We start from the raw sequence: 17,937 nt of genomic DNA on the forward strand, positions 1-17,937 counted from the left end.
GTAGAGTGCATTGCAGTAGTCAAGATTCATGTTACCTCATTGTAGCATTCACCCTATGAAGGAAAGGACATTTGCATTGTGTTGGAACCTTCTTCTAAAAAAAAAAAAGCATTTGCTTTATTCAGAGTGCCATGAATAGGAGAGGTTGTGTGTTTGTGTAGCACCTTCCCCATTTTACATTGTAACACATATAATCCCTGCAGAGAAAGTCAAGTGATTAAGACAACAGGTTAGAAAGTCTCACCTTCACCATGAAAACCAGTTACGTGATCTTGGCCAAGTCACTTTCTCTCTCAGCCCAACCCAATTCACAAAGCGGTTGTTGTGTAGAAAATAGGAAGGAGATAAGTATTTTCATCACCTGGAGTTATTTTGTAAAAATAGTAAAGATGGGATAGAAATAAAAAAATATTAAAAATAAATTAAAGATGGCAAATATGAAACAATTTATTTCATTGTTTTGCTTTTCAATTTAAATGACGTGTCAAACGTTAAAATGAAGTGCAGAAATAAAAAGAAATTAAAGAGCAATAACAATAACCATGAAAAGATTAAATTAAAAAGAGCAATAATAATGGGAAAATAAAAGAAATTGGAAACATGCACATATATGTACAAGCATTTAAAATGCATGTAAGTGGCTTTAAAAATTCAATACTTTTACATAGAATATTTATTCAGATGAATGTAACCTCCCAGGAAAAACATTGTTAATAGAGATAAGGGGTAGTGACTAGATTTGAATAAACATTTTCTTATTTTTACAAGGTTTCAAAGCTCTTCATTGTTGTGCTAATTTTTTTGGCCAATGCACTTTCCTACCCTTTTAAATACTTATCTTACAAAAAAAAAGATGTACTTTCCTTTGTCAGTGTTTTGTAATAACAAACCTAGTAGCTGCCAAAGGAATTAAATTAGTTTCTTATTCCATTCATAAGCACACACAATAAGCTAATGGCAGACTTTTTTGCCAAATCCTTCTGTATAATTTTCTTGGTAACTTCAACAACTTCTGAAGGTAGAGAGTATGCCTGATTGTACATTTTCTCCAAAAAATGAGATACAAGTAGTCCTCGACTTACAACCGTTCAAAGTTACAACAGCACTGAAAAAAACCCTGATTTATGACCGTTTTTCAAAGCTAGGATCTTTGCAGCATCGCCATGATTGTGGGATCAAAATTCAGATGCGTGGCAATTGGTTCATATTTATGATCATTGCTGTGTCCCAAGGTCATATGATCACCTTTTGTGATATTCTGAAAAGCAAAATCAAGGGGAAACCAGATTCACTTAAGAACTTATCAACTGCAGTGATTAATTTGACATTCATTTAACAACGAAGGCAAGAAAGGTGGTAAAACTGTGTTAAGAAATGACTCAGAAATTTTGGGCTCAATTGTGGTCGTAAGTCGAGGATTACCTGTAGTTCTTTTGAAAAGACCAAAAGGATTCATTCAATCTGCTCCCAACTACTGCAATGAATAATTTTGCTGGATGCTTTAAAATCATTTACATCTTGGATCCCAAAGGAAATACAGAATACAGAAGAAGGATTTATACTCCTTTTTTGTTCAGATTTATTGAATATGTTCTAAATGTTGAAGTGTGAGGATGCAAATTTGACAACCTTTAACAATTGTTATTCTCAATCTTTGGATGCTTTGGTTTGTTAGATTAGTGAGGAGGAAACAGCCACAGGGATTCGTATTATTATTATTATTATTATTATTATTATTATTATTATTATTATTAATTATTATTATTTTTAGTAAATTTGTATGCCGCCCCTCTCTGTAGACTCGGGGTGGCTCACAACAATAGTAGCACAAATCTAATAATTTAAACTAAAAACCCATAATTTAAAAACATGCACACAACACACCATACATAAACAATATAGGCGTGGGGAATTTATTTCAGTTTCCCCATGCCTGACGGCAGAGGTGGGTTTTAAAGAGTTTATGAAAGGCAAGGAGGATTATTCTTAAATTATTCATTGAAGGGGGTAGAGATAGAAGCCAAATTGCTCCTGAAGAAATATATTTGGATCTGGAAGTAATGGTACTTGATAAGGGATTCCATAGAAGAGATTTCTGATGAAGTTGATATCTTCATCAATGCAGTGAAAAATCAGGCTCAGCATTGGGACAGAAAGCAGTTTTGTTTGCCCTGTGATATGCCATTTGCTAGAAGACAGAAAAAGGAAGTGTAACCCTATTGATTGTTTTGGCCCACCTTCAGCATTATCAATCTTGGTAATCGTTTCTAGATATACTCTCCAATTGAAAGTTAGAGAGCTTTGTTTTACTTTACTATAGTTGCTACTTTATCACCATAAAAGAACAGGTGGGACTGGAGGATTATAGTTTTAGTCTGTGGTAATTATTTCATGGGATTCCTCAGTCCCCCCCCCCATTTTATTTAATACAGTGGTACCTCGACATACGAGTTTAATTCGTTCCAGACCCGAGCTCGTAAGTAGATCAACTTGTATCTCGAACGAAATTTCCCTATATGAATTAATGTAAATAATTCTAATTGGTTCCAGCCATCAAAAAAGTCCCAACATTAGCCTAAATTATGAAAAAAGACATGTTTTTAATTAATAAATGTACATGCAACATGTATAAATAAGCAAAGTAAATAATGAAAAGAGAAATGTACAAAATACAATAAGAAAATGTATAAAACACGGTACAGTAACCTTACCTTGGCGACAGACGAGTGCGGCTGTGTACTGTAGGCTACATAAACAACACTTTCTTAAACGATCATAAACGTAAACAAAACAACAATTCCATAGTTAAATGGTACAAAACTTTGTTTTGCGTGCTAACAAGTGCGAATGGCCGAGATAATTGGAAGCAAGGGGATTCTGGGTCAGAGAGGCGATGCACCAACTAGCGGTAGCATCCTGAAGCTTGGCTCATATCCCGAATTTGAGCTTGGGTGTCGAACAGAAATTTCACTCACGTCGCGGCTCATAACTTGGGATACTCGCATGTGGAGCAGCTCGTATCTAGAGGTACCACTGTATGTAAAGGAAACTGCTGGGAGAGATCACTTGACAAAAATCGATTGAACTTCAATTGGAAATTTCTCAGTTAGATAACAGCGATGTATTTTACTTTTGGAGAAGCCTGATAAATGTCTGAGAGTTGTTTTTTTTTTTAAAGGAAACACCTGGGATTGGCCTGTATGCTCATGTAACATTGATGTATTTGTCTAGCTTAAATCCATTTACAGAGCCATTTCAAAGGGCTGCTGGTATACTCATTCTTAAGCAGATGAGAACAAAATAAATAAATAAAAAATAAAATATTCATCATTCTGCTTCCATAATAGCAGATGCTTGATGCTTGACCCTAAGCATTTTGCTATGGTATTCAGCAACTATTATTTAAAATAATGCTACTTCTACTGAATGAACACATCACTCTTATGACTAAGCCATTAGTAGCTAATTCCTATTCAAAATGATGAACTTTGCTTGTCTATAAGTTAACTATGTGTCAAATGTTATCTCTTTATCTATTTTAAATATTCATGGGACAGCCCTTATACTTTCTCCATTGCTAGAATAAATTTCAATAATTCTCACTTTACTGCCTTTATCTTAAGCTGATATATCTATATTGCAATAAGATATTGTAAGAGAATTGCTTCAATACTTCGTTAGTTGTTCCTATCTGTTCTGCAAAAACTTTCCTACACTTGTGATAAAATTATACTAAGACATGATAATTGTGAGCTGCCCCCAGTCTACGGAGAGGGGCGGCATACAAATTTAATAAATAAATAAAATAAATAATAATGCCAATTGTATTTTCAATTCTTTTCTTACTGATGCTTATTATATTTCTTGCCTGTTTCACAGCAAAGTAGAATTGGTTTTCTTTCTTTATTAAGTTGTCTGCCACAACTTCAGCGTTGGTTTTTTTCCCTTTGAGAGCTCAGTTAAAGAAAATATCTACCATCTCATCCCCCATTCCCAAAGAACTGTAATACTTTAATTAGACAGGACTTTTCTTTGTAGAAGGTAATTGGATTCTTCTTCAGTGAGGTTTATTGTACATATGTATTTTTAATTATAAGTGATTAAACCTATCTTTAAAGTATAAAGCTTGTACTTTCCTGATTCATCCCCTAAGTGTCAGGTTTCTTTTCAAAATTTGACATTACGTGGACCAATTTCTAATTTTTTGAAGCAGAAGCCAATCTTTGCATTGAATAGTGCATCACATAGTGTGAAGAAGCAGCTTGTGTTGCCTTCATACGATAAATCATTATCATTATTCTACAGATTTCCTTCATTATAACAATTAAATACATTTCGTAAGCGTGGGTGTATATGCCTATTAAGTACACCTTACTGTCGTATTCTTATTGTAGATCAGTTATTTTAAGAAAATTGAGAACAAATGGTTTTCTACCTTCATCAGTTAACTAAATTAACAAACATTACTTGAACAGAAGAATAGCATTAATCTTTTGAGGTGAAATCCAATTACACAATCATTTGATTCTTCTCAAGCTAACAAGGTAAAGTTATGTAGGTATTGCTTATAGTCTATCTACAACTGTTTCTATGATCACCTCCATTCCTTACTTGTTGCTGATAATTTAGACTGAAAATGAAGAAAAAACATTGAAGTTCCATTAAGGAGACAATATATTGGGAGAGCATCACACTGGGGAACAGTAGAATAGCTCATCTTGTTGGGCAACAAAAATGCCCTAATCCATATCCATATTTATATACAGATTTAGGGCAAGTTTCATAACCTAATTTAGCAGTTGCCCTCTGACCCCTTCTTTATGCTGCTCCACCCTTCCCTCATCATGCCACTATAAGCAAATGCTTAGGGCAGTGTTTCTCAACCTCGGCAGTTTGAAGATGGATGCACTTCAACTCCCTGAATTCCCCAGCCAGCAACGCTGGCTGGGGAATTCTGGGAGTTGAAGTCCACCCATCTTCAAACCGCCAAGGTTGAGAAACACTGGCTTAGGGTGTCCTATGTGGACCTGCTAGCCCTGTAGCACTCATGAGCACCGCAGGGGTGATTTTTCTAAAGGCCTGTTGTACTACCGGGCCAAGTTCAGGAGATAAAGACAATGAAAGATATCTATTTCAGGATTCAAGAAACTCACAAATGGACAATGCCAAAGTATGGACTCAGTTGTACAGTAGTTGTTTCAATTATGAATCCCACCGTGGGATGGCCATAAAGACCCAAGATTCCTTGTTGCTCACCTCACCCTAAACTAAGCAGCCTAGATTTATTAAGATCAAGCTTAAGAAAAGTGCCTTTTAAACAGCTGTTTCCTTTCCTCATACTATTATGGTTTTCCACATGTTGATGACTCAGCTCCTAAAGGGTATGTGGCTAGGACTGCCATTTAGGTCTCTATATTGGAGGAATATACAATGGCAGGTCTTGAGCCTGCTTCCCATTCAAATATTTGGGCTTGGCTATATGACCTTTATGTTATCTAGTTTGGTCATCTTTAGATAGTATGCCCAAACAGACTCTAAAAAAATGGAGCCGGGGTGGCGCAGCAGGTAGAGTGCTGTACTGAAGGCCACTGAAGCTGACTGTAGATCTGTAGGTCAGTGGTTCAAATCTCATCACTGGCTCAAGGTTGACTCAGCCTTCCATCCTTCTGAGGTGGGTAAAATGAGGACCTGGATTGTGGGGGAAATATGCTGGCTCTGTTAAAAAGTGCTACTGCTAACATGTTGTAAGCCGCCCTGAGTCTAAAGAGAAGGGCGGCATAAAAATTGAATAAATAAATAAATAAATAAATATTAACCATTTGAAGCTTCATAAAATAGATAATTTTCTAGAACTGAAAGCAAAAGCAGTGAATAACGCTGAACAACACTGAAGCCTTCTCTTCTCTTCTCTCTTCTCTCTTCTCTTCTCTTCTCCTCTCCTCTCCTGTCCTCTCCTCACCCCATCTTGCCTCTGCCTCTGCCTCACCTCGCCTCTGCTTGCCTCGCCTTACTTCCCCGCACTTTGCTTCACCTCGCCTCCTTCTGAAAAAATTGGGAATATTTTTAGATGAGAATGCATAGCAGAAAACCACATCTTTTATCATGGTTTGATGGTGATCCATGCTGCTCATGCTATTTGCCCTTTATGGTTATAAAGTATGTGAGACAGAGGACTTAATATACCCACCTATCTCCAAACCCTCAAAGTGAAAACCCAATAAGGCAACAGAGGAATCATTGAGTCTGTCAGTTGCACCTCTATAACTGTCTGGTTGGGTTCTGCAACCCAACAAGACCAACACAGACTTCAGAGGACAATCAGAACTGCAGAAAAAACAATTGCTGCCAACCAGCCTTCCATTGAAGACCTGTATACTGCATGGGTTAAAAAGAGGGCAGTGAAAATGGACATAAATTGTTTCAAATCCTACCCTCAAAACATCACTACAGAGCATTGCACGCCAAAACCACTGGACATAAGAACAGTTTTTCCCCAAATGCCATCACTCTGCTTAACAAATAATTCCCTCAACACTGTCAAACTATTTACTAAGTCTGCACTACTATTACTACTCGTTTTTTTCTCATCATTCCTATCACCCATTTCCTCCCACTTAGGATCGTATGACTGTAACTTGTTGCTTGTATCCTTAAGATTTTTATTAATATTGATTGTTCCCTGATTGCTTATTTGACCCCTATGACAAACATTAAGTGTTGCACCTCATGATTCTTGACACATGTATCTTTTTCTTTTATGTACACTGAGAGCATATGCACCAAAGACAAATACCTTGTGTGTGCAATAAAGAATTCTAATTCTAATAAGCACACAGGAAGAAAGACAGGATAAGCAGAAATATTACTAAACTATGCTGGTAACTATCATCAGGTTGCCTGTCATTATGCACACATGGGCTTAGGGAGCAAACAGATAGGATTAACAGCTATGTCTCAAATCTTCAAATGTACAATGGAGAATGAGAAAAAAACCTCATAAATCCCTATAAAAATTTGCAATACTATAATACATTTCAGATAAAATTCAGTGCAGACTGACTCAAGATGACAATATTTTATCAAAGGTGATGTTTTTATAGTTTAGAAGAAAATTTTAAAGCAAGCATGCTAAAAAATAAAATATGTTGCAAGCAAAAACTTATCTTGTCATAGGAAATGTTCTTCACTAAAGCACCATAAAAGTGATTTCCCCCCTATCATTTATCCTATCTTCTCATCTCCTAGAGGTTGGTATTCTGTTTTTTAATGTCTGCCGCATTTTCCTTATGTAATATTTTATTCTTCTATGCAGTATAACGATTAAGTATTTATAAAATGTTTGTCCAAAGTGCCTCACATATATTATTAATTAGCCCTTGAAGAAACATATAAAGTAGACCAGTTTGGTTTTCAAGTAGCTCTCTATTGCAATGGTTAGATAATTCAGTTATGTCAAACTATATCATGGTCAGGTGTAGTGTAACCTTTACATTTTGATGTATACTTAGAAGAGCATATATAATTGTATTGTGCTTAATCATGAATAAAAATTGATGCAATAAACTAATCACTCCTAGTCATATTTGATCTTGAAGCTTTCAGGAGATATATAAAGATTTGGATTATCAATGTTGAGAGCAAGGATGTTATGAAAGAATTCACTTTCCCGTATGCTGTATGAAAATGCATGCCAGATTATCTCAGGGACCGTCTTCTGCCGCACGAATCCCAGCGACCAGTTAGGTCCCACAGAGTGGGTCTTCTCCGGGTCCCGTCAACTAAACAATGCTGCTTGGTGGGACCCAGGGGAAGAGCCTTCTCTGTGGCGGCCCCGGCCCTCTGGAACCAAGTCCCCCCAGAGATTAGAATTGCCCCCACCCTCCTTGCCTTTCGCAAGCTACTTAAAACCCACCTCTGCTGCCAGGCATGGGGGAATTAAGATTCCTTCTCCCCCTAGGCCTTTACAATTGTATGTATGGTATGTTTGTATATATGTTTGGTTTTTTATATTAAAGGGTTTTTAATTCGCTTTTAGTATTGGATTATTACTGTATATTGTTTATTATTGCTGTTAGCCGCCCCGAGTTTGCGGAGAGGGGCGGCATATAAATCCAATAAAATGAAATGAAATGAAATGCCAGCGAAAACTGTAAAATCATATCTAAATCTTGTTACCTTCTTAAACGTTAAGCCAAAAAAGTCTGTGAAGAATAAAGACAATGAATCACATATATGATATGAGAGGTGAAATATTAGAAAAATTTCAAATACATAAGAAAGTGAGAATAAAAACTATGTTTGGATATAGAGTAATAACACTTGGGAGCTAAATAAAGATGACAGAAGCTAATAAAAATAACAAAAGAACAGACTTGTGCAAATTGGACTCCGGGAGAGAAAATATCTGTATCATACTGAATTATATGAAGTCATTATATAAAAGTGATCAGTAGTGGTACTTTTGTTTACACACAGAATAACAGAAGGGATCTTGAAGGTCTTCTAATCCAACATCCACACACACACAAACACACACACTGCTCAAAGAGGAAAACTCTCATTTCAGACAAATGGTTGTCCAACCTTTTCTTAAAAATCTCTAGGTTGGAGTAACTACAACTTCTGGAAGCAGGTTGTTCCACTGATTAATTGTTCGGTCAGGAAATTTCTCCTGAGTTCTAGGTTGGTTCTCTCTTTGATTGGTTTCCATCTTTTGCTTCTTGTTCTGCCTTCTGGTGCTTTGAATAATAGGTTGACCCCCTCTCCCCCTTCTTTGTAGCAGCCTCTTAGATATTAGAACATTGCTATCTTATCAGTGCTATCCTAGTTCTTCTTTTAATTAAACAGACATTATTGCAACCACTCTTCATATGTTTTATCCTCCAATTCCCTAATCATCTTTATTCCTCTTCTATGCACTCTTTCTGGAATCTCAACACATTTTTATATCACGGTGACCAAAACTGGATGTAATGCTCCAAAGGTCTTACTAAGGCATTATAAAGTATTTTTAAACCAACAGTTAAACTAACAGTTTATGTGATATTGATTCTATCCCTTTGTTAATGCAGCCTAGGACTGCATTGGCATTTTTTGTAGTTATAGTACACTGCTAGCTCATATTTAAGAGATTGTTCACTAGGACTCTAAGATCCTCCTCACAGTTACTACTATTGACCCAGGCATCACCTATTCTGTACCTGGGCATTTAGTTTTCCCTTGCCTAAATGTAGAACCTTACTTTTTCTCACCATTGAATTTCATTTTATTAGATAGGCCCCAGTGAAATTCTTCTATTTGTTGTATATTGTATATGTTCTGGAGTCTTGGCTATTCCTCCTAGCTTGGTGTCATCTGCATATTTGATGAGTTCCCTTTCTTTTCCCTTGTCTATGTCATTTATGAAGATGTTAAAGAGTACTGGGCCTTAAAAAGAATCTTGAGGTACCCCCACTCCATCCATCCAACCCACACACTTACTCACTCACTCACTCACTCACTCACTCACTCACTCACTCATTCATTCATTCATTAGATTTGTATGCCGCCCCTCTACTTGGGGCATATATCCCTCCATGTAGATGCAGTTCCATTGAGGACTTTGAGTGTACACTGACACTTTGAGTGCAATTGGTCAACCAGTTATGAATCCATCTGGTGGTGTTGCTGTTTATCCCATACTTTTCTATCTTATCAGATAATAGGTTGTGATCTACATTATCAAATGCTTTACTGAAGTCCAAGTATATTATATCTGCAGCATTTCACCGGTCCACTAATTTTGTCATTTTGTCAAAGAACGCAATAAGATTTATCTGGCATGATCTGTTTTTGACACCCATGTTGGCTTCTGGTTATGGTTTTGCTTGCATCTAGGTGTTTGCACATTTGCTGCTTGATTATCTTTTCCAGAATCTTCCCAGGTATTGATGTCAGGTGGATAGGCCTGTAGTTTCCTGGATCCATTTTTTCCCTTTTTTAAGATGGAATCATATCAGCCCCTTCTCAGCACTAGTGCTTCAGGATCTTTAAAAGATATGGTTCAGTGGTTCTGAGATCACATCTTCCCATTTCCTTGGGGTTGGGGTTCTGATGTTTTAAACTCATCTAGAATGAATAGGTGTTGTTTTATCATTTTCTTGCTTATTTTGACTTGCATTCCTAATCTGCATTTTACTGAGGTTTTTTTTAATAGGTTGGGCTTTTTTCCTTTTTGTGTAAAGACAGATGCAAAAAATTGAGTTAAGCAGTTCTGCTTTTTCCCTGCTGCTTGCCATTTTTGTCCATTAACAGACCAATCATTTGCTTACTTCTTTCTCTTTTTTTATGTTTTTCCTGTTTTCCATACACACATATGACATTCTGGATTGCTATACCCTCTCATCTGCTCCAAAAGAAGCTCTTCTCCTTTGAGAAGAGAAGCAAGTAGAGCAAAATCCTTTCCACTGAAAGACATATTCTACTAACTTTTTAAAACATGAAAATTACTGAGAGCAAAGTACAGCAGCTTACCTACCAACAGAGAATTTGATTGGAGACATTTCTAGATATAATGTTTGTTCTGCCGGCATGTTTCAACCGCCCGTAATTACAGGGTAATTAGTCCAGGAAGACACACACCACACGATAAAAGGAAACCCAAAAGTTTTTATAAACAGGAAAACAGAAACAGCTCCCTTTTTAAAGGGATTTTCTGGTACACACAAGGCACAGGTTAAATGCAGTCCAATTGCTCACCCAATAACTGGGAAATGGAGTCCAATTCTAAAGTCCAGAGAGTCCACACACACAATCCTGAACAGCAAAAACCACAATCTTGACGAAACAATGAATCAGATAAACTGCTATGAGGCTAAAACACCAGGCTGCACTTTTATCTGTAGCACTAATTACAGCAGCCCCACCCAACCACAGGTGGTCTCATTTTCTCTTGTAATAATCCTTCAGTTGTTGTCTCCTATGCATCACTCTACGCATGCGTGGATGTGTCATTAATTCTTGTTCAGAATCCAGGGATGATACAGATGACTGATCTTCTCCTGGGCTGTCTGTCAAACTCTCCTCTTCCCTGTCACTCACACTTCCTTGGTCAGAGGAGACTTCATTGGCAGATTCTACTGGGAGAAAAACAGGCCTGCTGCATGTGGATGTCTCCCCCACATCCACCTCCACATTCCTTGGGCCAGGAGCTGGGCCAGAGCTAACCACAACAAATGTTCTTTCTGTGCTAGCTTAGGAAGCTCAAACTGCCCAAAGAGCTGCTAATACAGTTCTACAGAGGAATCATTGTGTCTGTCATCTGCACCTCTATAACTGTCTGGTTTGGTTCTGCAACCCAACAAGACTGACACAGAGCCAACCTGCCTTCCATTGAGTATCTGTATACTGCACGAGTCAAAAACAAGACGGTGAAAATATTTACTGACCTCTCGCATCCTGGACACAAATTGTTTCAACTCTTACCATCAAAAAGTCACTACAGAGCACTGCACACCAAGACAACTAGACACAACAACAGTTTTTTTCCCGAACGCCATCACTCTACTAAACAAAAAATTCCCTCAATACTGTCAAACTTTTTACTAAGTCTGCACTTATATTTCTACTAGTTTTTTCTCATCATTCCTATCATCCTTTTCCTCCCACTTAGGATTGTACGACTGTAACTTGTTGCTTGTATCCTAAGATTTTTATTAATATTGTTTCTTCATTGCTTATTTGACCCCTATGACCATCATTAAGGGTTGTACCACATGATTCTTGACAAATGTATTTTTTTCTTTTATGTACACTGAGAGCATATACACCAACACCAACACCAACACCAATCACACTTGGCCAATAAAGAATTCTATTCTATTCTACTCTATTCTGTTCTATTCTGTTCTGTTCTGTTCTAATTTGCATTTGTAACTTTCCATTTCCAGATAAACCTTTGTCCATCTTGAACAGAAAATTAAGAAACACAATGCAGAACTATGCCAATCTTTAATAGCATAGCCTCTGATGGTCTTCAAGAAGAAGATTTACATGTTTTTCCAAAACATGTCCTATACTTACTAAACCATTTGTCTTTCAATTTCTAATGGGGGCCAAACCAATTTCATCAAAATCTAAAATAATTGCGTTCAACTCCAGTAATTCCCATCTATGTGAAGAATGTTTTAAACTGAAATGGAAAACTTTTAAAGAAAGATTTTCAGTTATTAACATTCAGAACTTTCAGAAAAGAGCACAAAATTGCTTAGATTATCAAACCCTAAAAGAATAATTTAAAAATGCATTAGTGGTATTTTGAATCAGTTTTTAGTGCAGAGGAATGTTAAGCTTAATGTATTTGAGACCAGGATTTTAAGATTTGCATTTACTAGCAACTAACTTTGGTTATTATTTTTTTTAGTTTTATACTGGAGTGCTCATTTAGTGTGCATATTAACATTATTAAGCAACATGAGCAAAATACAAGTTATAGTTTCAAAATCAACAATAACATAAATACAGTTTCATTATTTCTTGACTTGGCTGAACCACAAGGTTAATTTCTATTTGTACCTTGTTCATTTTCTTCTCACCTGCATATATTGTAATAGTGAGAATAAAAAAATCACAACTTATTATTATTATTATTATTATTATTATTACTATTACTATTATTATTATTATTAATTAGATTTGTATGCCGCCCTTCTCCGAAGACTTAGACTTATATACCATTTCACAGTGCTTTACAGCCATCTCTAGGCTGTTTACAGAATTATCATATTTCCCCAACAGTCCAGGTCCTCATTTTACTGGCCTTGGAAGGATGAAAGGCAGAGTCAACCTTCTTCTGGTGAGGATCGAACTGGCAAACTGCTGACAGCCAGAAGTCAGCAGAAGTAGCCTGCAGTACTGCGTTCTAACAATTTACCACCATGGCTCTTAAGATGTAAATGTATAGATAAATGTAAATGTAGATGATACAGATACAGATATGAATAGAGATATAGATAGATATAGATATAGATATAGATATAGACAGACTGACAGACAGACAGACAGACAGACAGACAGACAGACAGATAGATAGATAGATGGATAGATAAAGACACATGTGTGTGATAGGTTAGAACATATCCTGGAGGAAGAGAGTCCCAAGGTTCTCACAAGCTGAATCTATCTTATAGGAGAATTGCATTTGCTTTTCTAGCAAAGAGATAAGAAAAGGATATTTTTCCAAAGGCTATGCAAATATTATGATTAAAATTTCAATAATGGTTATATTTCTCACAAAATTATATGAAATCCAAAATGTAGGTTTGGCTGTTTTTAATCCTATTCTACTAGTATAATCTGCAATGATTCAGAAATATGAAATAATTATGAAACATGACAAAATTAGATCAGAATTGAAATACATATTATCTTTTCAGATAATATGTAATAAATATATCCTTCTACATCCTGCTAAAGAATGGACTGTTCCGGGGATTTTGGTAGCCCATCACTGTTTTAAAATGTTAGCTGCATTGATTGTATACTCTGGTATATATTTTGGTTCTACGTTTGTTCAGAGTTACAGTCAAAGTAAAGGGAATGTCACTTTGGACTTGGAAGTCATCTCCAGATGAGATGTGGAAGATAGAAGATTGACTTGATAACTGATGTCCTCAAGAATTTGTCAGAAAATATCCAATTAAGCTACACAGCCAGAGACATCCTAAACCTTATGATAGTAAGGTTTATTTTAAAGCTGAGGTACCCTGCCAAGCAAATTACATTAGCTATTGGTTGAGTAGAAAGCATATATTTGATCTCTCATTGTTGGATTCCAAATATAGCATTCTGAAGTTTGAGTAAAATATTTTTATCCTATTCTAAACCTGATTACAGCAGTTCTGAGAATCTCCTCAATTGCTATCTGGAAGATGGCGAGTTTCTTAGCCATGATATTATTCAGCTTTCATCCTGATCCAACATGTTACTAAACAAAAGAAACTGGATAAGCTACAGTGATTTCCAGATAAAATTGCTCAAAATTACAATTATGATTCATTCTCTGAGCAAAGTGAAGTTTAAGACCTGCCATGCTTTTGTGCGATTGAGTTCCATATAGTCAGAGTGCCTTAAAATATATCTGTTGAATTAAAACCAAACAAGTTGAATATTCATGGCAATATATTTAAATACACAGGATCCCCCTGGCTTAAATATCATTAAAATGTTTTCACATACAGTATTTCCAATGTATATCAATGATGAACATTGAATCTGAACTGACACTTAAATTGCAACACATTTTAATTGTTAATTACAGTAACTGTTAAAAGAAAAATTTCTAGGTTAAACCACATACAGGACTCAGCTATTTTATAACAAGTTAAAAGCAATATTTTTTTCCTATTTTAATTTAAAATCATACTATAATTTTAACAAGGTGTATATTGTTTTCTGAACTGGACAAGATGCAAACAATGGTAAAGCAACATTAGAACATATGTGCAATGAACCTTTTGTTGTAATTGTTTTAAACACACAATACAAAGATCTGAAAAATGTTATTGGCTAATATAAGCTGAATGAATTGAATATTTGAATTGAAAAAAATAAGTTCCCAATTCTCAGCAACAATACTAATCCCATCAATCCACATCTAGACACAAATACAAAATATCTACAGTATCTCTTGGTCCCAAGTGTGCTTTCTCTTAATTTCTGATCTTCTCCATTATATTACATCCACATTTTGTATTATATGAGTTTCACAGTATGATATTATCAATATTTCCCATGGAAATATTGTTGCAAGATAGTCATGGTCTGAAAGAACATCTATGTATTTGCATTGTCCAGATTGGGTTTGGGTTTCAACTGCTGGCAGTACTGAAAAGGAGGCATGAGTGAGAAAATGAAAGAGATGGGTTTCAATATTGTTTTATTTTCTGCTGTTCTGCTTTCACATTATAGCGAGGAAGTGATTTATTCAACTACAAAACTGAAAGATTAAATTGTTGTTAAAATTGCAGAACATTTCAATTATTGGATAAAGAAATAAAAATATTTTATGGTGACACCTGGAGCTCCATTTAATCCAATTGGCATTGACAAAATGACCACTTGTCAAATGCAAAAGGCTTTACTTGGAACAGCTTTCAACCTGTGATAATAGCCATCCAACAACTTCAGCCTATCCAGATTCCTGGGAAGGACTCGATAGATGGACAAAATGCCAAATCCAGTCTAAACAACTGGCTGATTGTGCAACCAACCAAAATAATAGTAGTAATAATAATCTTATGTTTCTTTTATTTTTGCAGTGAGACTCCATGACAGCATATCAGAAGAGGCACACCATTATTTGATATTTGACCTGTAAGTAATTAGAGAAAGTCCAAACATGCATGCCTACTTCATCTTCCATGGCGTACTTTTCTCCAGGGAATTCCATGTTCCATATTGGATCTCTTGCTGTGTATGGTATATACATACTGTTTTTTGTTTTTCTGTTACCATCTTCCGAAAAACAGGTTAGTGCTACAAAAGACATTGGCCCTGATTTGATAAGAAACCACAAAGTTACATAAAGTATTCTTAGTAGTGATGTGGAAGTGGTTGCTGTGGTCTTTTTCTGGGCTGGTTTTTTTAACTTCACGAACTATCAGTTGCGAATCAAACTATGTTCATCATGGGCAGCCTAATCAGTCTGCCAAAATTAGCTTTAGTCCTTTTAAAATCTATCTACTGTATCTACTTTGAGATGGTGACACTCATTCTTAGATTCCCTATAGCTTGTGCCCCATTCTGATCAGAAAGTAGTAACTAAGTGGTTTAGACATTAGAGCTGTTTCCTGCAGAAGGTAATAAAAACACACAATGCAACTATACTTTTACTCCTTAAGGCATTTCCCATAGTTAAAAAAGATGGAAAATGGAGTAGGGCAATCTTTGATTGTCCCAAATGGAGAATGGCAACATCTGGAAATTTCATCAACTCATGAAATGATTGCATTTAAATGCCCCCTTATGAGGCATGCAGCTTTAATAGAATTGCCATTGCTCTTTATGCAGATCAGTCCTTCAAAGTTATTAGAGCAAAAATTAGCATCTTTAACATGGAGTCTATGGAGAGCCAGCTGCTCTTGCACTGTTCTCTCCATTTTTTTTATTAGATCCTGCCTGCTGTTTCAGCTTAGATTCATTACTGTAAAATTCACATAATCAAAATAGCTATTTTATTCTAACCTTTCTTCCCAGAGGCTGCTCTTAGTTTCTTTATTTCTGTTTCTACCAAGAGAGCAAAATTGGGATGGAAATTGGGTCTTACAATTCCAAAAATGTATGCAATTAGTCCAAGCAAGAAACACTAAATTGGGAAACACTAGGAAAATATTGATGCTCTGTAAACCAAGAACAGATGCCATATAGTTCAAGACTTTAAGATTACAAGGATACAATGAAACAGACCAATTTGTAAACTATGATACTTGTGGCAGTGTCTCCCAAACATCGCAACTTCAAGACTGGCTGGGGAATTCAGGGAATTTAAGCCACATATCTTAATATGATAGCTCGTAGATTTATAAACCGCTCCACATGCTCTACAACCCTCTCTAGGTGGTTTTATAGAGTCAGCATATCACCCCCTCATTTTGCTGACCTCAAAAGGATAGAAGGCTGAGTCAGCCTTGAGCCCATCAGGATTGAACTCCAGTCTGTGGGCAGAGTTTGCCTGCAATACTGCATTCTAACCACTGTACCACTATGGCTTAGCACCATGTTGCCAAGGCTGGGAAAAACTGGTTTAGGGAATGAAAAACCTAATCATTTGCTCATAGATAACAGGGTATAGAATTTGTGGTCCTAAAGGCAATTGCCCTCTCCATAAATGGCCCAGACACCATGCAAACAACACAAAACAAAATATATACTTGATGGAAATCTCACTCATGCATAAAAGAAACATGAAGTTATATGTGACAAATGTATAAATTAGGACTATAACTTCTTCAAGCTATTCATTGAACATAGTTCAAAATCTACAGACATAACCTTTTCTTTCCAATCCATGAATATTTTTCTCTCGTATCCCAGAGAATACACTTTCCCACACTCTTCCTGTCATGTTCTGTCATATTGTCCTGACTGAAAATATCACATTTAATAATTGAATACTTGTAGCCCACCTGGATTTATTCTTGTAACATGAATGTAATTTTATTTCTCTACATTTTGCTTTAATATTTGTTTGTTTGTTTGTTTGTTTGTTTGTTTACTTACTTACTTACTTACTTACTTACTTACTTACTTACTTACTTACTTACTTACTTATTTATTAGATTTGTATGCCGCCCCCTCTCCGTAGACTCGGGGCAGCTAACAACAATAATAAAACAGCATATGACAAATCTAATATTTAAAATAACTAAAAACCCTTATTAAAAACCAAACGTACACACAAACATACCATGCATAAATTGTATAGGCCTAGGAGGAAAGGAATATCTCAATACCACCATGCCTGATATCAGAAGTGGGTTTTAAGGAGCTTACGAAAGGCAAGGAGGGTGGGGGCAATTCTGATGTCTGGGGGGAGCTGATTCCAGAGGGTCAGAGACACCACAGAGAAGGCTCTTCCCCTGGGTCTTGCCAAACGACATTGGTTAGTTGACGGGACCCAGAGAAGGCCAACTTTGTGGGACCTAACTAGTCGCTGGGATTTGTGCAGCAAAAGGCGGTCCCGGAGATATTCTGGTCCGATGCCATGAAAGGTATTGGTAGAATATATAGTATATTGAGGGCATGGTTTTATCATTAACAGAACAGAATAACAGAGTTGGAAGGGACTTTGGGAGTCTTTTAGTCAAACCTCCTGCTCAAACAGAAAACCCTATATCAAGGCTGCCCAGCCTCCAAGTCTCTTTAGTTTTATTACAATTTTTATTTGTTGTCTCAGAATTT

The 17,937-nt window shown here is 36.2% G+C and overlaps 1 protein-coding gene across 3 annotated transcripts in view; it reads left to right on the forward strand.

Moving 5' to 3' along the window:
- CAMK2A (calcium/calmodulin dependent protein kinase II alpha) overlaps positions 1-17,937 on the forward strand; it is a 177,991-nt gene that overhangs the window by 106,583 nt on the left and 53,471 nt on the right. For all 3 annotated transcript variants that reach the window (XM_070739068.1, XM_070739070.1, XM_070739071.1), the window contains exon 4: positions 15,297-15,351. In XM_070739068.1, the coding sequence (XP_070595169.1) occupies positions 15,297-15,351 (55 nt within the window). The remainder of the gene's footprint in view (positions 1-15,296; positions 15,352-17,937) is intronic.

Source organism: Erythrolamprus reginae, chromosome 2 (genome assembly GCF_031021105.1).
Source record: "Erythrolamprus reginae isolate rEryReg1 chromosome 2, rEryReg1.hap1, whole genome shotgun sequence".
Classification (NCBI taxonomy): Eukaryota; Metazoa; Chordata; class Lepidosauria; order Squamata; family Dipsadidae; genus Erythrolamprus; species Erythrolamprus reginae.